This window comes from Delphinapterus leucas, chromosome 20, assembly GCF_059928025.1.
Source record: "Delphinapterus leucas isolate spDelLeu-1000000601 "Yukka" chromosome 20, BTC_Dleu_Yukka2, whole genome shotgun sequence".
Taxonomy (NCBI): domain Eukaryota; kingdom Metazoa; phylum Chordata; class Mammalia; order Artiodactyla; family Monodontidae; genus Delphinapterus; species Delphinapterus leucas.
The window spans coordinates 6144687-6169926 of record NC_143148.1 but is presented as its reverse complement, the minus strand read 5'-3'; the positions used below and the strand labels follow the sequence as shown (position 1 = coordinate 6169926).

The following is a 25240-nucleotide window of genomic DNA, read 5'->3' as shown; positions in this document are numbered from 1 at the left end:
CTCCCACAAGAGCAGAATATCTGAAAAACATCTATCTTTGGAATAAACCACAGCGCGCTGCGCGCGTCAGCACCCAAACCACACGCCTCACCAGCTCCTGCGCAGGCGCACTCGGAAATCGAACCGCACTGGCATGGAGCACTCTGGGAACCGTAGGCGGGAACGAAAGACACCACCGCGAGGATCGCCGGGAGTTGTAGGCCCAGCTTGTCCGAGTGCCGCAAGCGCTCCAGGCCGAACCGCCGCACGGGCACCTGGGAGTCATTCGCGGGTTGACCCAAAGCTTTCTGGGAGTCGTAGTTATTTTACCTGCTTCCGCGTTTTCTCTGAGCCTGGACCGTCCGGCGCGGGTTCTACTCAGGTGAGTGCCTCCTCCCGCGGCGGGTCGATCTCGGCCCTTGGTCGTGCTGCCGTGGAGGAGTTGATGGTCTCCATATTTCTCTCCCACGCATTCGATAGGCATCCCTCGGGAGATGGCACTCCCCTCCATGATCCCCCCAAAGCCGGTCTACCGCCAGCCCTCCACGCGGGAGTGCCCTAAGCCTCTGGTGTCCCTGCTGACCCGCTTTGGACTCTGCTGGCCGGATCTGACTCCTTCTTCCCACCGCCCAAGCTGGGTGCGGTACGAGCGCACCCTCTTCTGTCCTGATTACAACCTTAGAGTGGTCAGGGCTGGCCTTCGGTGAGGGTCAGACGGCCGTGGACGCCCAGAGGAGGCGCCAGACCCAGCCCAGAGTTCTGGAAAGACTTCCAGAGCAAAGGACCTCAAATCTTGCCATGCCCAAAAGAAATTCCAGATTCTTTGCCATAAACTTACTCCTCTTACAATACTTCCCCAGTCTTCCCTAACCCCCACCACCTCTTCACTAAATGGTCCCACTACCCTTACAAGTGCTCAAGTCAAAACAAAAGTTGGAGTTGTCATGAGTCCTCTGTTTCATCCACTGCTGTCCCCCAAGACTTGGCAGAGTCCCATCTACTCTGTCTCCGGAAGCGATCCAGAATCTGACCACTGCTCTCCGATTCCACTGTCTCCACTCTGCTCCGAGCTCCCACTGCTGCTTACCTGGATCACTGCAGGAACCTCCTCACTGGTCTGCCCATGTCTGTCCTTGCCACTCTCCACCCCTCTATTCACACGCAGCCCAAAGGATCCTGTTAAAATAGAAATTAGATCCTGTGACTATACAGCTTAAAACCATCCAACGGTTCCTGTTTCACTCAGAATAAAGTCCAAGCTCCTCACCCTGCCAATCTCCAAGCCCCCGACCCTCTCCAGTCTTGAACCACCAACACACCTTCCACCCAAAAGAACACAGACAGGACCTGCCCTTTCAGGTCCTTTGCATTTGGTATTAAGTCTATCCGGAAAATTCTTACCACCTTGATCTAATGCCTAATTCCTTCTCTTCCTTCTAGCCTCAGCTCAGAGAGTAACCTATTTGTATCTGAAAACTATTTTGGGTCGGTTCCTCCACTAGAACTTAGTGCCTGCAACCCTTCCTCTTTTACTCCCTGCTGTGTCCCCAGTGCCTAACCAATGTTGGGCGCTTTGGAGGCACTGAGTGGATATTTGTTGAACGAATGAATGAAAGCTTAAGCTGAGACTTGAAGGTGCCAGGCCTGCACAGCGCTGGGAGAAGACGGTTCGAGACAGTGGGTTTACTCTGGGCACTATTTAGGCAGCCTGCCGGGAGGCAACGACCCCTTAATCCGGAATCCACGTGTAACCCGCCTCCCCTCTCCACCCATCCAGGAGAAGCCGACCCTCCCGCCTCGCCAGGACCCCGCGATGCCCGCCCCGCAGTGCGCCTCCTGCCACAAGGCGCGAGCCGCCCTCCGCCGTCCGCGCTCGGGCCAGGCGCTGTGCACCACCTGCTTCTGCGCCTCCTTCGAGGCCGAGGTGCTGCACACGGTGGTCGCGGGCCGCCTGCTGCCGCCCGGCGCCGTGGTGGCCGTGGGCGCCTCGGGCGGCAAGGACTCCACTGTGCTGGCGCACGTGCTGCGCGAGCTGACCCCGCACCTGGGCATCTCGCTGCACCTCGTGGCCGTGGACGAGGGCATCGGCGGCTACCGGGACGCGGCGCTGGCGGCCGTGCGGCGGCAGGCAGCACGCTGGGAGCTCCCGCTCACCGTCGTGGCCTACGCAGAGCTCTTCGGGGGCTGGACGATGGACGCCGTGGCCCGCAGCACGGCCGGCTCCGGCCGCAGCCGCTCCTGTTGCACCTTCTGCGGGGTGCTGCGACGCCGGGCGCTAGAGGAAGGGGCGCGCCGCGTGGGAGCCACGCACGTCGTGACGGGTGAGCGCAGTCGCGGTACAGAGGGGCGCGGTGGGAGGAACGGGCGCATGCGCGGGCGAGGGGCGGACACTGTAAGCCCACTGAGGCGCATGCCCCAGAGGTTGTAAAGGAGACTGCGTATATCCTAATTGGAGACGCTAAAAAAGGAGGAGGGGCTGTGCATGCACACTGAAGGTTCATAGTATGTGCGTGTCCTTAGGTTGCGCATGGTAAGCTTTTGAGTCACTGCCATCATCTTTGTACACACACGCTGGCAAATAGAGGGGTGGTAGGGTGCTCTCTAGGGGCTAGGGCTGTGGTTCTCTGCGCTTTTTTTTAATGACATTGTGTCCCTTGTCACAAAAGGAGGGGTATGAAGGGGCATCTCCCATCAGAAGCATCTAGTCTGAACGCAACTGTGTCCTTTTCTCTATTCGCTTCTCCTCTTTGATAACACTTTCTCTGTACCAATCATTACTTAAATAATTGTTGACCATTTATTGTATGCCAGATGCAAGCTATATAGCCTAGAACAAACTATCTAACCTTGGTTTCCTCTTTTATATAATGGGGATATTAATACTATCTAGGACCTAGAGTTACTGGGAATTAGATGAATTATGGGAATTACGTATGAAGCACTTAGACAAGACACTGAGAAACAGTAAACATATAAATGTTTGCCGTTATGATGATGCACAAGACAGTCTCTGCTCCTGTCCGTTTCTCACATAATTATAACCTGATTATAATCATTTCCTGTGCCACTAAGGAAAGTGACACAGGAGGACCTAGTGAAGGGAGAAACATGGGGATTAAGGAAGTGTTTCCTGAGTGAGCGGAGACCTGAAGCCGAGTGGGTAACTAGGTGAAGGACAAAACGGGGGTGGGAGAGGTTCTGAGCAGAGGAAACAGCTTATGCAAAGGCCCTGAGGAGGCAAAGTATGGCCGACTTGAGAAGCCCTAAGACCAGTGTTTTACTATAGACTCAAGTATAAGATGACAAGTTGCAGAATAAGTAAGAGATTGAGCTTCAAATTTATGGTGACTGTTGTGTAACTATGCACTTACTTTCTCCCTGGTCCTTCTAAATACCGTAATCTGCATTCCCAGAGGCACTTGTGTCAACAGCCCACTTGAGCATCTCCATCAAATGCCGTTTTGATGTCTGTGCGGTCTGAAGTACACTTCACTAGACTGAAATTGTATCTGTAGCCTAAAGCAGTGTTACTCACTACCTGAAAGGGCACCGAGCACAGAGCCTGGTTTGCAATAAGAGGGGGGCAAATGAGGGCATCCCGAGTTGCTCCACGAGAGCCTGGCGTGTTCCCCTCTTTCTCACGGGGTCCACCCGCAGCCTCCCGCTGACCGCCCCACGGTACCGCGGGGTCTCCTCCCGCGGACCCGCTGGCCCCAGCGTCCCCTCCTCACCGGCTCGCGTCTCTCCCCCAGGACACAACGCCGACGACATGGCGGAGACGGTGCTCATGAACTTCCTGCGGGGCGACGCGGGCCGGCTGGCGCGCGGCGGGGGCCTGGGCTCTCCGGGCGAGGGGGGCGCCCTGCCGCGCTGCCGCCCGCTGCAGCTGGCCTCGCAGAAGGAGGTGGTGCTGTACGCGCACTTCCGCCGCCTGGACTACTTCTCGGAGGAGTGCGTGTACGCGCCCGAGGCCTTCCGCGGCCACGCGCGCGACCTGCTCAAGCTGCTGGAGGCGGCGCGGCCGTCGGCGGTGCTGGACCTCGTGCACTCGGCCGAGCGCCTGGCGCTGGCCCCGGCCGCGCGGCCCCCGCCCCCCGGCGCCTGCTCCCGCTGCGGGGCGCTGGCCAGCCGCGCGCTCTGCCAGGCCTGCGCCCTCCTGGACGGCCTGAACCGCGGCCGGCCCCGCCTGGCCATCGGCAAGGGCCGCCGGGGGCTGGACGAGGAGGGGCCGCCGGGTCGCCGCGGGAGCCACAGCCGTCCGGACCCCCCACTTCGGAGCCCATCCCCGGCTTCTAGAGACTCCAGTTCTCCGCTGGGATCCGACGACGACGTGGGAGTGCGGGGCCGCCTGTAAATGACACTGTGAAGGAACCCGAGTTACCTTAGCCCGGGCTTCGGTGTGAGGTTGGGAAGGGGTCGGAACCCCTTACCTGTGGTCCTGCAGAAGCTGGGGCTCTGGGCTCCTGGGGCTGCGGAGGACTCCTGGGTGTCTGGGGGACCCCTGGGCCTCAGAGAGGAGAGAACTAAACAACTTTCCATTTCTGAGCGAGTGGGAATTAGGGGGCTGCTTGCCTGTACCTCTGTGGGGTTTTGGGTGTGCTCAGATAGTCCTAACCCTTCTTGAGCGCCTACTGTGTGCCTGATGTTTCATGTTTGCCTGCAGTGGGATAAGCAAAACCATGTAACTTGATGGGCACGTCAGTTACAGCAATCGTGATGCTTCTGTGTGAGCGCTGTACACAGGGCAGGCCGTCTCATTTCATCCCCAGCATGATCTCATTGGCTGTAGCCTTGTTACCGAGGCCAAGCTCGCTCTGCTCCCCGCACCACAGGCCAATAAATCGGAGAGGAAGTGTTGAGGCAAGGAATACGACTTTATTCGGGGTTTGGTTGCCAGTTTCTTTTACAGCACAGAGAGGGCGAGGAGATGAGGAAGTAAAGTGAAAAGGCCATAAGTTTTGCAAATATCTCCTGGAATGCCTAGCCTCGGGGAGGGGATGTGTTAATTTCTTCTTTCTTGCAGCCATTCACAGGTGGACAGGGTCCGGATGTTTCCCTGAACAAAGGCACTTTGGTTTAACATTCAGGCAGAGGGGCAGGGTTCCCTGAGGCTGTCCATTATGTATAGATAGTATCCTTTCAGTGAACAAAAGGGGCGGAAAGCAAAGGTTAAAGTAAAAGAAACAGATCCCACACGTAGTCAGGATTGACTCTTCCCTGTTACAGCCTGAGGCCAACTAGCCCGAGGTCACCTCGCTGGAGCCCCAACTAGGGGCTTACACCCAGGGCTGCCTGGGGCTCCTCAAGACAGTGGATTTAGTCCTTACCCCCAATCTCTGTGTGATGGGTGGGGAGCCGCTGGGTGAGCTCCCCAGACCTCAGAGTCTAGAGGCAAAGCTGGGTGAGCCTGGGTCAGTGACTTAACCTCTCTGGTCTTCCATTTCCTCCACTGAAAATGGAATCAAAGCCTCCTAGCAAAGCACTGTTGTATTTGATAATGGTGTCCGACTTGCTTGTTCGTATTAAAGTTTGGCCACCAGGGGGCTCTGGGTTGCAGGGTTGCCTCCCTGCCAGTCCAGACAGGTGTGAGGCTCAGAAACTTCTTGCCTGACCCCTGGGGAGACTTGGTGTCCTGGGTCCCACCTCCGAGCTTTGCTGGGCTGGTCCCTTGTCAGGAGTGCCCTCCTTTCCCATCTTCTGGCTCACATCCTCCAGGGGCCTCCCAGAAGCCTCCCTGATTCCTCCCATCTAGGTGAGGATGTCTCCTTCCCAGAACCAGCAGCCATGAAGTGGATCTGAGTCCACCTGAGCATCTTGTGGTGGGGAAGGTGCAAGGATGCAGAGCTTCTGCATCTTCACGACCATAAGATGTGTGTTGGGGGGAGGGTGACTCAGAGACACCCCTTGCCAGTTGTTGGGTGCCCTACCCCGTCAGGATTCCCTTGTGCCCAGATTCCAGGGTCCCCAGGATACAGATGTCAGGTGTCTGGGTCAACACTGGGCCGGGACAGAGAGAACAGGAGCTCAGAAAAGTATGACACTGGGATGAACCTCACGCCATCTCCCAGTGTCCTGCTTGCCCCCATCCTGGCATCTCTGTTGCTCACAGAGCAGTCATAGGAGGAGGTCCTCAAAGAGATGGAAGAGGCCCAAGGTCCTTGATCGTCCCTTGCAGCTTTTGACCTGGTCTGTTTTTGGGCATAGAAGGATCGTGGTCTATGTTGGCCCCTTCCGTAAATCAGAAGATGTAGACTCTTTTAGAGTAAACCTAGAAATTTCAGGATGAGAGAAGGTCAGAGCATGAAGAAGCACTTTGTCCTACACAGTGTCCCCAGTCCTCATACCTGCAGCTCCTACCCTTTGTGCTTCTCGAAGTTGTACCCCAAAGTGGAGACCAAGGACCCTGCATAGAGTCACGTGTTGCAGACCACTTACCCCTACATGCTCACAGCCAGGGAAGTGGCAGCAGCTTGGGCTTGGATGGGGCAAGTCTGGGATGACTGACACCATCAGATCAGTTCCTTCTATCTGGAGATCAAGGGCAGCTTCAGAAGCAGCAGTCATCCAGAGACTCTTTCTGGACTGGACTGCCCCCACTCCTCCCTCTTTCAGGAGCTCCCCTTCTCCCTAGTGATGACCAGGGAAGTAAAGGCTGAGCTCTTCTCATCCCAGGTCTGATGATAACCTGTAAAGGTGGTTCCTTCCATCCAACCCTCCACTCATGTTGCCTCCCCCAAGTGTCCATCTCCATCCCCTTCAGCAAATGGGTGGACTGTGGTCTCTCGCTGCTCTCCTCAAATTCTCTCAGAGCAGGGAAGTGTGGGGGGCACAGGACCTACCTGAAACAGAATCTTCTTAATCCTGGCTCTTAGCCCAGGCCTGATCACACAAGAAGCTTCAAGAAGGGATGGCTGACCTCAAACTCATCTGCAAGGGGCTCCTTCTGGTCAGAGGCTGAAACAGAACTGGGGTGCTGGGTCCAGACCCAGAACTGGGCGTGATGTTTGCAGGTTTCTGGTGTCAATTTCAGTTCAGAAAGCCACTGGATTTGCATGTGGCTCTCAGTCCATTCCCAGGTTTCCCATGAGCCCTCCACTCACAACTGCAGAATGAGTTCTAACTTCTGTACAAGCCCTCCAGCCTCAGAAAGTCTGCCCTCTTTATGGTATCTATCGAAGCTTCCTCTCCTTACCACACTACTTTTTCCAGACCTTGCCTGGCTTCCTCTGCACTTCATGATAACTCTCTCCATGCTGTGTTCCACTGAGGCCACAAGATCCTTTCCCCAATCTGAAAATTTACCGTTCATGGAGAATAGGGAAAACTTAGAATTTATTTCTGTGACCCATCAGCTAAACCAGACTTCTGATTCCTTTATTTGAGCTGAATCAGGATGTGGCAGGGCACCAGGCATAGAAGATGATCGTAAACCATGTTCTCCGTCATCCAGAGTTCCATGACAGTATGAGAAAGGGATTAAAAACAAGAACAAACTGTCAACCTACTGGAGAGTGAGGGGAGAAAGGGGAGAAATCTGACACAGGGAAGATTTTCTGCAGGGGGTGAGGGTAGAGTCAGCCCCGAGGGGCAAAGAACTGTGAGAAATGCATTGTGTCTCTGAAGCTAAGTCTCCTCTTCCCTAGGATGAGGAGGTTTTCAGGGGAGACTGAGGAGTTGGCTGTCCCCTGATGAGCACCTCTGTCCTGAGGGACAGAATGTCACCACTCCCATTCGTCCAGCCCTCTTTCCTCTGCAATTGAGACAGGTCAGGGACCTGCCCCCAGGGGGCACTCCAACCACCCTGCCAGACCCCGGGGAGGCCCTAGCTGAACGGTTGACGCTGTCCATGGTTCTGGACCATAGCTGGGCACTGAGTTCAGGAAAACCCCAACTCCGTCAAGGACCCCAATCCACAGACACAAGGTCCTGAGCCTTAGGCCAGCAGGGCACCTAAGTCGGAGGGGCTTCAGAAGGCTTTCTTTTTTAATTAATGTTGTCATAGTATCTAATTTTGTCTGCTTTTACATTTGACCTTCTCTATCCTTATAATTTAGATGCATATATTGTAAAGAGCATATACTTGGAATAAGAATCCAAGCTGACTCTCTGCTTTTAACTGAAGCATTTATCCAGTATAGTCAATGTAGGTACCCCACGTTACATTTTATCTTCTATATGTGCCGCCAGTTTCACGTTATTTTATCTCTCCATTCTTGTCTTCTTTTGATTTACTAAGTTTTTATAGGATAGTTTTAAAGACTTCTAGTTTGTAAGTCATACATTCTGATTCTATTCTTGTCGTCATTACCATAAAATTCCTGCATGCATAATTAACCTACTAAAGTAAATGAAAACCTCTATCTCCTCCTGGATAATCGGCAGACATTAGGAAATGTAAAGTCCACTTACCTCCCCCCACCCCCAGCTTTGGACTTAGCTGTTGTTATTGTCAGGAAATCTTTTTAACTTTTTGGTCGCACCCCACAGCATGTGGGATCTTAGTTCCCTGACCAGGGATTGAACCCACGCCCCCTGCATTGGAAGGCAGAGTCTTAACCACTGGACCTCTGGGGAAATCCCTACTGTCAGTGATTTTTAAACTATCTTCTATTGTTATTCTACCGGTAGAGAACCTCTCATGTATTTGTTCTAAATTGTACTGCTTCCTCATTTTTGAATTATCTTTACAGAGTATAGGTTATAAAATTATATTTCAAGACAGTATTTGCTTTCTTCTGCTCTCCATGGTGCTACTTGATAAGTCAGTCAAACTGCTCTTCTTTGGAAGGTAATTGGTCTTTTTTACATATAAATTTATTTATTTTATTTTATTTATTTTTGGCTGCTTTGGGTCTTCATTGCTGCATGCGGGCTTTCTCTAGTTGCGACGAGTGGGGGCTACTCTTTGTTGTGGTGAGCGGGCTTCTCATTGCGGTGGCTTCTCTTTGCGGAGCACGGGCTCTAGGCGCACGGGCTTCAGTAGTTGTGGCATGCGGGCTCAGTAGTTGTGGCTCTTGGGCTCTAGAGCACAGGCTAAGTAGTTGTGGTGCACGGGCTTAGTTGCTCCGCAGCATGTGGGATCTTCCAAGACCAGGGATCGAACCTGTGTCCCCTGCATTGGTGGGTGGATTCTTAACCACTGTGCTACCAGGGAAGTCCCCGTGAAGGACTTTAAATGCTGGGAAAGATGCTTGCAATGTACTAAGACCAGGAAGCCAAAAACAGGTTTGTGCAGGAGAGTAAGGGTCAGCCCTCTGGCTGTTGGGAAGATCCCTTTAGGGTCCATAAATGAGATAGGGAAGGGACTGGAGGTCAGGAGATGGAAATGTGCTGCAAGAATTGACAGATAAAAGTGAGGCAAGGGGCTTCCCTCGCGGCGCAGTGGTTGAGAGTCCGCCTGCCGATGCAGGGGACGCAGGTTCGTGCCCCGGTCCGGGAAGATCCCACGTGCCGCGGAGCGGCTGGGCCCGTGAGCCATGGCTGCTGAGCCTGCGCGTCTGGAGCCTGTGCTCCTCAACGGAAGAGACCACAACAGTGAGAGGCCCGCGTACCGCAAAAAGAAAAAAAAAAAAAAGTGAGGCAAGGAGATAAAGATTATGAACCGAATGTCAGGCTGAGGGGCTGACCTTTCCCTGGGGAGGCTTTGAAGAGTTCTGGGAAGGAGAATGACATCAACAAGTTGCCACCCTGTCCTCTGTGCCTGGTGTAAAAAATGAATAAAATGAAGCCTCAATTTAACAGAGTCAGGAGACCAGAGGGAGACCTCTCACTGCCTGTGATGAGTAGAGCCCAACAGGAAGAAGAAAGACTGCTCTTCTTTCCTGGCAAGGACTCTGCCAATGAAAAGCCAGGGACTCTTTGTTTACTCTAGCCCCCAACTTCCTTTGCCCCTCTATAAAAGCGGTCTCCTTCCCTTGCTGTGTCAGAACTTGCACATGGCTCACAGTGGTTGCAGACCCCAAGTTGCCATGCTCAGCTAATGACGAATAAACCCATGTTTGCTGGAGAAATGTCTGGCCGTCTATTTTTTTCAGGTCAACACTAGTAACCCCCAGCCTCAGGAGAACTTGCCAGGAGGACCTTTCTCTTCAAGGAAGAGAAACCAGCAGACACTAAGCGCACGCCACATGACGGGACCTCTGTTGGTTGATTTTTATGTGTTCTTTCTTTAATTCTCACACAGCTTTGAGGTAAGACACATGATCTCTGATTTACAGAACGGAAAACTGAGACACAGAGAGATAAAGTGAATTGCTTGCTAACGATGCCTTAAGAAGTGCTGGAACCTGCATTTGATTGAGCCCAAGTCTCTAATCCTATCACCTGTCTTCCTTCTGCTCTACCTGGGGACACTCATACAGTAGTTAATGCTAATACTGCCACAAAGGCTTCATCAACTAGTCCCTGACTTCTCCTTTTCCCCACAGAGGCTGTGATTCCTCCAGCCAGGACCAAGCTCTGGGCGAGTCCTCATTAGCTTGTGTTGATCTCTGAGTACTCGGTGGTGCTGGTGGCCTCCTGGTCCAAAGGCTCGCGAGACTTCATCCCGCGAAAGCTGAGGGAGGCGTAATGGAGCTCCTGTTGCTCCCCTGAAGGCGGGGCATCCTCTGCAGGAGACGACGTCTGGTCTGGGGGGCCGTCTGGCCAGGGCTTTTGCCTGGAACCCTGAGTAAAGGGGAGATAAGGGAGTCAGAGAAGGAGTAAGGCAGGCACTTTCCCCTCCAAGGGAAAGTCGGCCTGAAGGGACATTTATTCATTCATCTTCTTATTCCACACGTGTTTCTTATGAACTCAAATATCCACTCATTCATTTACAGTTTTGTAATACTAAGACTGATTAGGCCATATCAAGGGCTTACGAATCGTATTTAACCTTCACAGAAAGCCCCAGTGTGGATGATACTCTCATTATCCCCATTTTACAGGTAGGAAAACTGAGGTGGGGAGAGGTAAAGTAACTTGCCCAAGATCACTCATATAGTAGTAAATGGCAGAGCCAGGACTCAAACCCAGGTCTGCTGTGTTATTGACAGTGTCTCCCGTGCCAAGTCCTGGGCGAGGGGCCAGGTGGACTGTGTGAGAAAACAGACATGGACCCTGACCTCAAGCAGCTTAGTCTGCTAGGAGCACTGGATTAGAGACAAGGAAACAAAGCAAATGTCTAACTTCGCAGTGTACTGTGAGACAGCTTATGCAGAAACCAGAAAAGAGATGGCAATTCTGGTTTCCCTGGTGGTGCAGTGGTTAAGAATCCACCTGCCAATACAAGGGACATGGGTTCGAGCCCTGGTCCAGGAAGATCCCACATGCCATGGAGCAACTAAGCCCGTGTGCCACAACTACTGAGTCTGCGCTCTAGAGCCTGCGAAACACAAACTGAGCCCGGGTGACGTAACTACTGAGCCCGTGTGCCACAACTACTGAAGCCTGCATGCCTAGAGCCTGTGCTCCGCAACAAGAGAAGCCACTGCAATGAGAAGCCCACGCACTGCAATGAAGAGTAGCCCCTGCTCTCCACAACTAGAGAAAGCCTGCACGCAGCAACGAAGACCCAACACAGCCATAAATAAATAAATAAATAATTTTTAAAAAGAGATGGCAATTCTGGATCCTGGGCCTGGGCTCCATAAAACAAAAATGAAAATAAAGCAGGACCCAAGTCTCCGGGCAAAGATGGTACCCAGGCACGAGTAAGCCATTCCCTTTTCTCTCTCAAGTCTGCCCACACCCCTACATCATCATGCTACAGAAGAGAGTGTTGAAAGCAACATTAGCCTTCAAAAGTAGCTCAGAAAGAAAAGAAAAATGAGTTCCAGGTTAGGAACAATGGTTTTATGACCTCAGCAAAAAAACAGAATATCCAGACAGAGCTGGCCGTATTAGACATGAGCAAGGTAAAATGAAATGACAAAGCAGCTAGGTGTATTGACGCTACTGCAGCCAAAGAGGGAGAAATAAGGATGTGCGTCCATTAATAATAGCCTTACCATATATTAAGAAGGGATTAAATTGATCATCATGAGGCAACATGCAGCTCAGATGAATAAACAGGAGAAAGTGATATGTGCATTCTTTCATTCAATACCTCTTTGCCTGCCGAGTGCCGGCTATGAGTTAGGTGCCGTTCTTGCAAATGAGGACATAAGAGGAACTGAAACAGCCCAAAATACCTGCCTTCATGCAGTTCCTTATTAGAGGGGGGAATAGTAACATTAGGTAATAGTTGTAAGCAATTTCCCCGTGACCTAGGCGCATTTCTAAGCATTTCTTGTAACAGCCCAATGAAACAGTTACCACCATATCCACAGTCTTATTTCCAGAAGAGAAAATAAAGAAACAGAGAGGTTAACTAACTTGTCCAAGGTCACACAGCTTGGAAGTGGTTGGATCGAGGACTTGAACACAGGAAGTTGAACTCCAGGGACTATGAAGCTCATCGCTTTACCATTCTGCCCACAGTATGAGAGTCACAGAAAGGTTGAGAGTAAAATAATGGGGAAAACAAAGCTGTCACAGTTCTGTCAAGGTAGTGAATTCACACATGCCACTGGCTCTATTCACCAAGATCCAACAATAGAAGAACTACAGATGGAACTACAGGATGACAACATTTTATAAATCAATTAGTCAATTGCTTGATTAATCAATTGATCACACTGAAGCCCCTAGGGGGAAGTAAAGGCTAATGTGAACAAATGGGGTGGGGAGGGGTGATGTGCTGCAGCCCAGGGCTGGGGAATCTGCCTTGTTGATAAAGAGGATGTTTCCCCTCAAATGTGCTTGAATTCTGCTCCTTTCTCTCTTCTACTCTTGCCTTGGGACAATCATTGCCTGCAGAATTCAGGCAGCGTGGACAGGACGGTGATATGCAGGTGGCCAGAGGTAAGTGCTGCATCAACACCGTAGCTTCCCTGGAGTGAAGGGAAGGAGAGCAGAGATGGAGCCTCACTGGCCTCTGGGATTCTTGTCATCATTTTCTCCTTTCCAAACTCCAGAGTCCAGTGGATCAAAATCCACGAAGAGTCCCTGCCCAAAGCTCCTTCTCTCTGAGGGTCAGAAGGCAAAGGGGCGACTTAAGCTGCTTTCTTGGGGGGACAGGAAGTGGGAATGATGGGCAGTGGTTTTGGTGCCTGGGGGAGCTCCGCCCTGGGGCTGGTCCCCGTTGCTCCTTCGAGCCGACACAGACTGTCATCCGCCTTTCACCTTCACCCAATCAATACTCCAGACAGAGTAACTAACATCCCCAGGGGAATATGCCCTCCCAGCTCACTGTAAATGTCCCGGAAGGAAAACAAGCCAACGGAACCTGGGAACTTCCTGTACCTCCAAAGCACAAGTATTAGAACACTTTGATCAAGGGTTTAAACTAAGCACGCTAACTGCACTAAGAGAAGTGAGTGACGACATTACCATCGTGAAAGTGAGAATAAGAAATTAGGTACATCAGTCAATAACTCTGCAGTATCTTTGTATGGTGACATATTGTAACTAGACATCACGGTGATCATTTTGAAACATACAGAAATATCGAATCACTATGTTGTGTAACAGGAACTAACATAGTGTTGTAGGTCAATTATACTTCAATAATGAACAAACAAGTAAACTCATGGAAAAAGAGATCAGATTTGTGGTGATCAGAGGCGGGAGACTGGGGGAGGGGGAATTGGATGACGGTGATCAAAAGGTACAAACTTCCAGTTATAAGTACTAGAAATGTAATGTACAACAGGGTAATTATAATTGACACTGCTCTATGTTACATACGAAAGTTATTAAGTGAGTAAATCCTGAGTTCTCATCACAAGGAAAAAATTTTTTCTATTTCTTTAATTTTGTATCTATATGAGATGATGGATGTTTGCTAAACGTACTGTGCTAATCAATTCACGAGGTATGTGAGTCAAATCATTATCCCGTACGCCTTAAACTTATACAGCGCCGTATGTCAAATATATCTCAAAACTGCGAGGAAAAAAAGGAAATTATATACATCAGAAATTATGTACATAAAATGTAAAACAAGGAGTCGTGTAATCACGTAAATTGTGTGAAAAGGAAATGTGTATGCAGTTCTGTAAAAAGTGGAAATATTATGTCTGAAAAATAGAATAGGAAGAACCCAATGGCGGAATAAAGAATAGAATGAATACAATTGCAGACACGTCAGTGAGCTGGAAGGACCTTTGACGTCTCCCCTAGAAGGAAGTAGGGAAGGATGAAGCACACAACATATGAAAAGAATAGTTGGGACTTCCCTGGTGGTCCAGTAGGTAAGACTCCACGCTCCCAATTCAGGGGGCCAGGGTTCAATCCCTCTTCGGGGAACTAGATCCCACATGCATGCTGCAACTAGAGCCTGGCACAGCCAAAATAAATAAATATTTTTTAAAAAAAGAAAAGAAAAGTTACAATAGATAGAGGACAGAAATAGAAGATCTCAGCTCAGATTATAATAGTCCCCAAATGATATGCTTTTTTTTTTTTTTTTTGGCCACGCCACACGGCATGTGGGATCTTAGTTCCCCAACCAGGGATCCAACCCTCCGCCCCTGCATTGGAAGCATGGAGTCTTAACCACTGGACCGCCAGGGAAATCCCAACAGTCCCCAAATGAGATGAAAAGGAAATTAAAAGAAGAAGAAATATTTGGACAAAAATAGTGGAGATAAAATTGCCAGAATTAAAGAAAAAATGAACCACTTCAGCTCAAAGGACCCCACAAACACAAGAAAAAAGACAAGGAAAAGCCCACATCCAAATAGAGTATTCTTAAAAATATCAAAACCAAGGAGAAACGTATAAACCTTTCCAGGGAGAATGGGTGGATTACCTACCAATGTGCGAGCCCTAAGATTTCTAACAGCGATACTGGGTACAAGAAACAATGAATAAAGTGTTCAACGCATTGAAGCGAAATCACCTTGATCCTGGAATTAATATCCTGCCAAATGAGATTCAACTGTAGGGGCATAAAAATATTTTCAGACACAAGTCTTAATACAGGAAAACCCAAATGAGAACATGTTGGGAGGAAGAATTCAAATAAAAAGAATTCAAATAAAAATAACAAAACTAAGAAACCACACGCAAGAAATATAGGATACAAAGGTGCTCAAACACCTCAGTAAAATGTGTACCTGTATATATTTTTTTAAGAAGACCAGAGAATGGAAAAATGTTGTGTGTTCGTAATTACCCAGAATGAAAACTGGAGATCTAGAAAAAGAACCAACATTACAGTAGAAGGTGGACAGAGGGGAAACCAATAGATATGATAGCACTCGAGTTCTTTCTGTTAGGTGTAAGACAGAGATATTAAATTTTTAAATAAGAAAGGAGAAAATGAAATATTGAAAAAAAATGGAACCAAACAGAAGGAAAAGGTAAAATAATACAAAGAAATCCACATGTATCAATAACCACAATAAATCCAAATACAGTGAACTCAACAGAGGATGTGAAATTGGAGTTTTTAAAACCTGGTTATATACTATTTAAAAGAATCACTGCCAAAGCATAAATAAAATGCTGGAAGGGGGTGGGGAGAGGAAAGGATGGAGAAATATTATCCTTTCTAACTGACCAATGACAAATTGGTGTATCTGTTTTAAGATCTAACCAAATAGACTTTAAAACAAAAAGTATCAGTAGGCACAAAGACAATCACTACATGTGATTAAATGTGATAAAATGTTCAATTCACTAAGATACAATACTTCTAAAATATACAGTTTTAATTTAAAAATACATCAACTATAAGAAATACATTTGATAGAACTCCAGGGAAAAATTGACAAGTAAACTATCATAATATAAGATTTCAAATACTGATAGGTCAGGAAGACCTATTAGGAAAGATATGGATTTGGATTTGAACAATACAGGTAACACACTGGCCTACTGATCTTACCTGGAATTTATGAAATAGGAAATATTTTTTTTCTGAAGCATATAGGGAATATTTACAAACATTCATCACATACCAGGCCACAGATCAAGTCTCAACAAATTTAAAAACTAGGTATCATAAAAAGCATGCACTCTGAGAAAAAACTCAATGTGTTTAGAATTTAAGGATGGAAAGTCATTTTAAAATCCCCATACATTTGGAATTTTTTTTAAATCCCCAATAATTTAAGATTCCAAAAAGAAATCACAGTAGGGTTTTAGCAATATTTAGAACTGAATGATATTAAAATAACACATTTCAAAATGTGTAGAATGAAATTAAAGTCATATTCTGAGAGAAATTTATCCAAAAATACGTTTATAATGAAAGAAGTGTGCTATATATTAATAAGCTAAGTATCCAGCTTAAAAACAGTGAAAGAGGGCTTCCCTGGTGGCGCAGTGGTTGAGAGTCCGCCTGCCGATGCGGGGGACACGGGTTCGTGCCCCGGTCCGGGAAGATCCCACATGCCGTGGAGCGGCTGGGCCCGTGAGCCATGGCCGCTGAGCCTGCGCTCCGCAATGGGAGAGGCCACAACAGTGAGAGGCCCGCTACCGCAAAAAAAAAAAAAAGTAAAAGGAGCAGCTCTGTGTGGACAAATGGTGGGGAAATGAAAAGAAATTGACTACTGTTCAAACAACCTGCCCACAGTCTGAAGTGTCACACGGACTTCCATTACCACACGAGGCAGTCTTGGTGCTCTCACTTCCCCGTCATTTATTCAGGGGAGTGAGTCATTTGTTGAAATCTGAAACCTCTCAGACGAAAAATACATCTGCAGGGGTTGCAGGAGGCTAGGCGTTTCTTCTTCGGTACCTGAAGCCCGAAAGGACCAGCTGATTCTTGAAGGAAATGACATTACATGTGCATCAAATTCAGCTGCTTTGATTCAGCAAGCCATGACCGTTAAAAACAAGAATATTACAAATTTTTCAGATGGTATCTTTATCTCTGAAAAGGAATGGTTCAGCAGGCTTATGGATAAGATCTAAGAATTTTCCAGCTACCAATGCAACAAGATTCTAAATGGCACCCAAGACCAATTTGTGATTTTTTTTTAATTTATTTATTTATTTATTTTTGGCTATGTTGGGTCTTCGTTTCTGTGCGAGGGCTTTCTCTAGTTGGGGCACGCGGGGGCCAGTCTTCATCACAGTGCGCGGGCCTCTCACTGTCGCGGCCTCTCTTGTCGCGGAGCACAAGCTCCAGACGCGCAGGCTCAGTAGTTGTGGCTCACGGGCCCAGTTGCTCCGCGGCACGTGGGATCCTCCCAGACCAGGGCTCGAACCCGTGTCCCCTGCATTGGCAGGCAGATTCTCAACCACTGCGCCACCAGGGAAGCCCCTGTGATTTTTTTAAATTACAAAAACAACCTCATATGTTTTGAAAAAACTTTTTTTTTTCATTCTGCATACCAGCAATGAGCAATCAGAAAATGCACTTTAAAAAAGATAGCATCGGCCTTCCAAGGTGGCCCACACTCTATGGAGTGTGTATCTCCCTGAATAAACCTTCTTTCACTTTGTCTTGCTCTTGAATCCTTGCCTGCACAAAGCCAAGAACCCACACTTGGCGGCCATCCCAGGGACGCAGACATGACTTGGGACGTGACCATCCTCTCGCACCCCACTCTCTTTCCTGCAACATCTTTTCTGGCACCCAATGAGGGGCCTCCAAGGCCATAATCTCGATCCGCCTACTGGGCTATGGCTCCCCTCTGAAGGGTGGCTGGGACTTCTCCTGAGCCACGTAGATTCAAGTAGCCCGTTAAGTGGCAGCTGACGTCACCTGCAGGGTCTGGCAGAGAGCAGCTCTCTGGCCGTGAAGAAGCGCACTGAGGCCAAGGCTTTTCCCCCTCCGCCTTTCTCATTCTCCTATTGCTCTATCTCTTTGGGCTTGAAAAGATCCACCCAGACGACCACCAAACATCCAAATTAAGACTGCGCGGCAAGTAACTGACAACTTGGTTGGGTCTAAAGAACTCCTGCCAGGGGGCTTATCTGGTGGCGCAGGGGTTGAGAATCTGCCTGCCAATGCAGGGGACACGGGTTCGAGCCCTGGTCTGGGAGGATCCCACATGCCTCGGAGCAACTTGGCCCGTGAGCCACAACTACTGAGCCTGCACGTCTGGAGCCTGTGCTCCGCAACAGGAGAGGCCGCGACAGTGAGAGGCCCGCGCACCGCGATGAAGAGTGGCCCCCGCGTGCCGCAACTAGAGAAAGCCCTCGCAGAGAAACCAAAGACCCAGCACAGCCAAATATTAAAAAATAAAATAAATAAAATAAAAATAAAAAAGATAGCATTTACAATAGTAACAATAACTAGTATTTAGGAAGAAAAATAGCAAAAGATGACCAAGACCTGTGTGAAGGAATTGTCCTTCTTGAAAACATTTTTTAAAAGACTTAAATGAATAGAGATATCCATTTTTCGTGGATTAGAAGACTTAAATTCAAAAACAAGTACACTCTTCCTGAATTGATCTGTGGATTCAATGTAATTCCAATCAAAACTCCAACAGGAGTATTTTTTTTGGAACTTGACAAACTGACTCTAACATTTAAATAGAACAACAAAGGGCCAAGGACAGGCAAGACAACTTCTGAAAAAGATTCAGGAGAAGGTTTTGCTCTGTTAGATACTAGGACTTATGTTTGAGTTTATAGATTCTGTGACTGTAGACACAGTTCTGACTCAGGGACTATAAAATTGACCATTGGAATAGAAGAGGCCACAGAAAGAGGCCCACCCATGTATGGAATTTTGATATATGGCAAAAATGGCATGGCAGATCAGCAGGGGAGGGAGCGAAGGACTATTCTATAAATGAAGGAAGGACATATATAGATCGACACTGCACACCACACACAAAACTCAACTCCCGGTAGATGAAGTCTTTAAATGTCAACAGGAAACCAAAACTTTTAATAGAAACTATACTTGAATATCCTTCTAATCTTAAGATGGGGAAGAGTTTCTTAAATGAGACCCAAAAGGCACTCAATAGAAAAGAGAAGACTGGTAAATATGGTTATATTACAATTCAGAACTTACCATAATCAGAGGTCACCTTTAAAAAAAGTGAAGATAAGCTACTCACTGGGAGAAGATATTTACCATGTATATAACCAGAAAGAAAAAAAAAACAGTATAAAAATGTATAAAGAACTCCAACAAGTTTAATAAGGAAAAGTCAAACACCCAGTAGGGGAATGGGCCGTGGATGGGACCTGGCATTTTATAGAGAACATGTTCATATACCACTGAAGACATAGAGAGACTTTTGTTTTCATTGGTAACCAAGGAAATGCAAACCAACACCACAGTGAGATGGTGAGAGGACAAAAAAAAAAAACAAAAAATTTGAGAAAACCAAGTGTTGGAAAGATTGTAGATCAACAGAATCTGATAAGCACCGATGGGAGTATAAGTGAATGCAGTTGCTTTGGAAAACGCTTTGTCATGATCTTGTAAATATGAACTTTATGTACACTATGACCTAGTAATTAAATTCTTCAGTAATGCTAAAGAAAAACTCTCACATGTGAATACGGTGAGACACGAATAAGAATGTTCGTAAGAGCAACACCTGGAAACAACTCAAACGTCCATCAACACAAGCTTAGTTAGATAATAGACATAATAATAAAATGAATTATTATACAAGGGAGAACTGCAACTTTATGTAAAAATAGGAATGACTCTTTGCGACCTAATGTTGCATCTACAAAGCGAGTCCAAGAAGAGTATGCGGAACGTGAAGCCCTTTGTAGGTTCAGAAGCAATTAAACTAAACAGTGTACATTTTGGGTAAACATATATGTGATAACACAGCAACAAAAGATTCAGAGCAGGGCTACCCTTGTGGCGCAGTGGTTAAGAACCGCCTGCCAATGCAGGGGACACGGGTTCGAGCTCTGGTCCGGGAAGATCCCACATGCCGCAGAGCAACTGAGCCCTTGCGCCACAACTACTGAAGCCCGCGTGCCTAGAGCCCATGCTCCGCAACAAGAGAAGCCACTGCAATGAGAAGCCCGTGCACCGCAACGAAGAGTAGCCCCCGCTCGCCACAACTAGAGAAAGCCCACGTGCATCAACGAAGACCCAACGCAGCCAAAAATAATAAATAAATTAAATAAAGAAATTAAAAAAAAAGAGATTCAGAGCAGTGGTTACTGAGGATGGATCAGGGAGCAACATGGGTAGATAAAAGTCATCATCAATGTTTGAAGTCTTAGGTTGGACAGGAGGTTTACATTTGCTTATCATATTATGAAAAACAAAGCGAACACTGCTTGTTCCAGTGATAATAGCTTGGTCACGAACAAAGCATTTTGGATAACTCCATTTAGGGCAACGCGAGCCCAACTTTAAAAAAGAGAAGGGGGGTCGTGCTGGACAGGGACAGAGTGAGAGAAAATTACAACCCCTGCCCTCTCAAGGACTTTACAAATACGATGAGAGGGTGGAGACAGGTAAATATAGTGATGTTGTGTGATGTGACCCTCAGTACAAGGGTGGACACAGAGCTCTGGGGATATAGAGAAGGGAGGGATGGGCATTGACAGGGAGGGAGAGGACAAAGGTTTCCCAGAGTAAGAGATGTTGATATTGGAGCTAGAAGGAGGAGGCGAGGTGGTCTGGTCGAAATGAGGAAGGAAGGGCATTTCAGGTAGAAGGAACTGTACATTCAAAGGCTCCGAGTCATCAGGTAATAGATTTCTATGGAGACAGTGAGAAGGCCAGTGTAGCTGGACCCTAGGGCAGGACCAGTGGCTGGAGCGGCCATCAGGGGAGACCTCAGGAAGGACTTCGTATATCAGACCAAGGATTAGGACTTGATTCTCTAAGCAGTGGTAGCAAACAACAGCTTTGAAACTCCAGAAGGGCTGGAAAGTACTGGTTTGGGGGAGATGGTTCTGGAAGGCTGTATCTGGCAAAGAGGTGAGGTTGGCTCAGTGGTCAGCAGAGGACCATTGCGTCTGGGGGATGAAGGGGAAGAACAGAAGGGGAGTCAATGCCCAGGTGTCTGCCCGGGGGACCAGGGAGGAGCAGGAAATACTGAGGAACTCAGTCTGGACCCACCGAGTGGATACGCCCAGGGCTCCCACTGCAGGAGAAGACGCCCACATCACTCACCCAGGCGATGGTACCCATGACGGGGTCTTCACCATCCACACCCTCTGGTCTCCTGGCTGCCTGCTTTCTGCGGGCTTTCACTCTAGGAGAAGAAACCAGTGTAAGAGAAGAGAAGAAAATGCAGCCAGGACGGCTCAGGCAAAGGCAAGCAGGCTGCCCCCACTCCCTGGTAAGACACCTCAGGCATCCGGACCCTGGAACCGGACTCGGAGGCCTTCCTGACATGCAAGTGAGTGCTTCATCCTCTTGGATGACCAGGACCTTGGCCAAGACTGAATTTCCATCCCTAAAGACCCCACTTACACATGAAAACTTGTACGTGAATGTTATTATTATTGGCAAATGATGGCCAAAAAGTGGAAACAACCCAAATGTCCATCAGTGGATGAGCGGATGGGTAGAAATGTGCTCCATTCATACAAGGGAACATCATTTGGAAATAAAAAGGAACAAAGTACTGACACATGCCACAACGTGCATGAACCTTGAAATCATCACGCTAAACAAAAGGAGTCAGTCTCAAGGGACCACATCTTTTATGATTCCACAATGTCCGGAATAGACAACTCTAGAGGGACTCAGATTTCTGGTTGTCTAGGGCAGGGGACGGATCAGATGGGATGACAAGGGGTGTGCGTTTCCTTTTGGTTTCATTTCATGGGCTAATGAAAAAGTTCTATCAAAATCATGGTGATGGACACACAACTCTGAATAGACTGAAAGCCAATAAATTGTACACCTTAAATGTATGGGAATTCTATCTCACGAAGGCTGTTACCTATTCTCCCCCAACCCCGCAAAAAAAAAAAAAAAGACCCGCTCTGGATCTAATCTACTCAGCTCTGCCTTTCTGGGGTTAAATGACCTTTCTCTGGACTGCCTACCACACACACCTCCCTGTACACCTCCCCAAGAACACAGGCTTACATGCAAAAGAAGATAACACACAAGCACAGTGACAGCAGGGCCATGGCACCGGCACCTGCAAGGGCCCCACGAACCACTCCGGTCAGGGATGCCGGTTTCCCTGCAGAGGAGAGGGCTGTGAGATGAGCTCACTCCCAAGATTCAGTCTCTTGCCTTCCCACCTCCTTGCAGAACTTGCTGGAGAACTCCTTCAGGTCTGAGATGGGGCACCCTGTCCTAGCAACCACCTTCTGTCCAGGCCCCAGCCCCTCTCCCTCCAAGCATCATCTTCTAGGACCTTAACTCCTTTCCCCCTAAGCCTCTGCCCTCAACAGGCCCCCTGACCTGGCAGCAGCAGGACAGTGGCGCTCTGGGCCCCGTGGACGTTCTGGGCCTCGCAGCTGAGTCTGAGGCCAGAGCTGAGGCCCTCGCGGAGGCTCAGGGAGCTGTTGACCCAGGGCCCAGCTGAGCTGGAGGTGACCTTGAAGGAGGCATTGCTGAAATTCCCCTCCAGCAGCCCCTCCCCCAGCCGCCAGCGCAGGGAGGGGGCCGGCTGGGCTCGGGAGGAACAGTCGCAGTGCAGACCCTCATCTTCCTGGGAGCAGGAGGGTCCCAGCAGCTGCGGGGGGTCTGTACAGAGGGAGGAGAGTCAGCGGTGCCTCTCCCCTCACGTGGGCCCAGGTATCCTGCCCCCAGGGGTCCCCGCACTCACAGACCACGGAGAGGCTCAGAGAGGTGTTCTGGGAGCCCAGAGGGTTCTGAGCTCGGCAGGTGAGTTCTCTTTCTGCAGCGCCTAAGCCTGGCAGCTCCAGGATCCTGGTGCTGGAGATGCGGGTGGCGTTCAGGGCTGGGGACGCCCGGAACCAGCTCAGCTGTGCAGGGGGGTTGCTGTCAGCAACACAGAGCAGCTGCAGAGCCTGGCTCTCCGAGATGAGAAGGGATGAGCTGTTTTGTAGAGCCTTGAGGGCTTTGGGGGAAAGTGCAGCGAGAGCTGGGGGAGGCTGAGGTCTCATCCCTCCTGCCTTCTCATCCCTCCTGCCTTCCCTCCTGCAGCGAGAGCTGGGGGAGGCTGAGGTCTCATCCCTCCTGCCTTCCCAGGATCTAGTTGGCCCCTCCCTCTCCTCCCCTGGCCCGCTAGCTTGCTTCGGTGTGGGTTCCAAGGCTGGACCCTCACACCCTAAGGAGGTTGACCCAACGTGTCTGGGCCTCGTATCTTCAGGGAAGGCTCAGTGTCTCAATGGGACGTGCCTGGGCTGTTTGGTGGAAAGAGCACAGAGAGCCTCAAGCCTTGGGAAACTGATTCAGTGAAGGCACCAGGAAATGGGACTCAGGAGGTTCTGTGGAGGAAAACCACAGAGCACAGCCATGGTGAAGTGAAATGGGCTTTGAACAGAGTGTGTGAGTGCATATATGTGTGGTGTGTATGTGTGTGGTGTGTATGTGTGTGTGGTCTGTATGTGTATGTCCATGCGTGTGTAGGTGCATGTGTGTATGTGTGTGTATTGCATGTGTGTCTGTGCATTTCTGTACGTGTCTGTGTGTCTGTGTAGAGATGTGGATATGTGTGTACGTGCATGTATATATGTATGTGTGTGTATGTGTATATGTGTATTGAATCTGTGTGTGGACTAGCGCCTGGGAGGTGGGGGAGAGAGGGTGGTGATTTTTGTCCTTGCTCTTCCCGTACGTGATGGCATTCAAGCCCTAATCCCACCCTCTCTGCTTGGAGGTGGTCCCAGGAGCTGGACCCAGCCCTGGAGAAGAGGTCCTTTCCTACCTGTGACATTTCTGAAGCAGAGGTTGATGCTGAGGTTCCACGGAGCATCTAGGATGGAAAGATATGGCCTTGCTTCAGAGCTGACCAGTGGGATCGAAACTGACCCAGCACCCAAGGAAGGAAACCAGGAAGGGGGCATGGCTGTCCTCATGGCCTCTCCCCACCTCGGCTCCCAAGGCTCAGATCCATAAAAGAGTGAGCTGGCCCTCGTTCTATCCCTGCCCTCTACACACACACACACACACACACACACACACACACACACACACACAGCCAACTGCCCTCAGGGACCCAGCCCCCCTCCAAACTCACATGACACATTGAGTCGGATGGTTCTCTCCATGGTCACTTGATCTCCTTGGAGTTCCACACGACAGGTGAGGTTGGTGCCATGGTCCTGGGGCCTCGGGGTGAAGGTGAGCACCGAGGAGTGGAGGGTCTCTGGGTCCATGGCATCAAGGGCATCCCCCGCCCAGGAGAATGAGAAAACTCTTCCCCCATCACAGACTAGTGACAGGTGGCAAGTCAGGTTTGTGGGACGGCCGGACTCCAGAGCCTCCAGAAAATGGATGTCAGGTTTCTCTGTTGGGGCTGACGAGAAGAGAGGGAGATGCCTGGGCCCCAGGGGGGTGGGGGCCCAGAATGTGACCCTGAGAGGGACCAGTGCTTCAGAGCCACAGCTCACTCCAGGTCCTGTGTCTCTTCTGAACCCCTAAACCCCAAGACCTGGAGCAGGGAGTGGTCCTGTGTCCTGTTCCTGTTCTAATATGGGAGTCTCCACGTCCCAGGGTCCTCTCCTGGGCCCCTGCCATACCTGTCACCTGCAAATTCAGCTTCTTATCTCTGTAGCTGTATTTCATACCACGTCCCTCCACTCGGAAGAAGTAGACCCCTGTGTCGCTCATCCTGGCATCTCTGATGTTCAGGGAGCAGTTCTTTTTCCTGCGGTCCCGGAGGAGGTGGAATCGGCCCTGGGTCTCTGGCTTCACTTGTCTACCTGGGTCGTCTGTGGCCACAGGATCACTGTGGTGTATGTTGTCCCCTTCCCGGAACCAATAGATGAAGGATTCTCTATAGTAGTACCACGAACTCCAAGGGTAGGAAAAAGAGCAGGGCACGTAGACACCCAGGCACGCCTGCACCGTCACTGATTCCTGCACTAGGAGCCAGTACCCCTGGTCCTCCTGCAGGGACCCTGGGGGACACAGAGGCTCCGCTGAAGCTCCAGCCCCTCCCCCACCCTTGCCGCCCCTCCTCCCTCGGCCCACTCACCCCCCCAAAGCAGGGGCAGCAGCAGCAGGGGCACCATGTCCGCGTCCGCCAGCGCAGAGCCCGGGGCCAAGTGCCTCCGTCAGGGAAGGAAGTGCCGCGAATGTGAGGAGCGACCGAGGAAGCCCCAACAGGAAGTCAGTGGGTGACAGAGACAGCCTTGGCCAAGCAGAAGGGGAACTTGGACGTCACAGGCCACAGGAGGGGGAAGGTCAGGC

The 25240-nt window shown here is 49.7% G+C and overlaps 2 protein-coding genes across 2 annotated transcripts; one reads left to right on the top strand and one right to left on the bottom strand.

Moving 5' to 3' along the window:
• Window positions 1-199: 199 nt before the first annotated feature.
• Window positions 200-14423, top strand: LOC111181091 (cytoplasmic tRNA 2-thiolation protein 1-like). Its single transcript, XM_022586160.3, is given in 4 exon segments — window positions 200-361; window positions 1757-2300; window positions 3732-4213; window positions 4216-14423. Coding segments are annotated over 3 exon segments (1050 nt in total). The 5' UTR covers window positions 200-361; window positions 1757-1792; the 3' UTR covers window positions 4276-14423.
• On the bottom strand, window positions 10126-25240 carry LOC111181082 (sialic acid-binding Ig-like lectin 5). The gene is made up of 9 exons (XM_022586136.3): window positions 25026-25240; window positions 24568-24948; window positions 24066-24344; window positions 23754-23801; window positions 22689-22943; window positions 22322-22606; window positions 21998-22097; window positions 21071-21152; window positions 10126-10644 (listed from the first exon to the last, which is right to left on the bottom strand). The coding sequence occupies exons 1-9, from the start codon at window positions 25060-25062 to the stop codon at window positions 10453-10455; spliced, it is 1659 nt and encodes a 552-aa protein (XP_022441844.1). The 5' UTR covers window positions 25063-25240; the 3' UTR covers window positions 10126-10452.

What these genes read in the sequence shown, in the direction of transcription:
- LOC111181082 (XM_022586136.3), bottom strand. Translation starts at nt 25,062, where the DNA reads ATGGTGCCCCTGCTGCTGCTGCCCCTGCTTTGGGGGG. An exon ending in TCTGAGCCTCTCCGTGGTCT is followed by an intron (nt 22,607 to 22,688) that starts GTGAGTGCGGGG and finishes CCCTCTGTACAG; the next exon opens with ACCCCCCGCAGCTGCTGGGA. An exon ending in CACTGTCCTGCTGCTGCCAG is followed by an intron (nt 22,098 to 22,321) that starts GTCAGGGGGCCT and finishes TCTCCTCTGCAG; the next exon opens with GGAAACCGGCATCCCTGACC.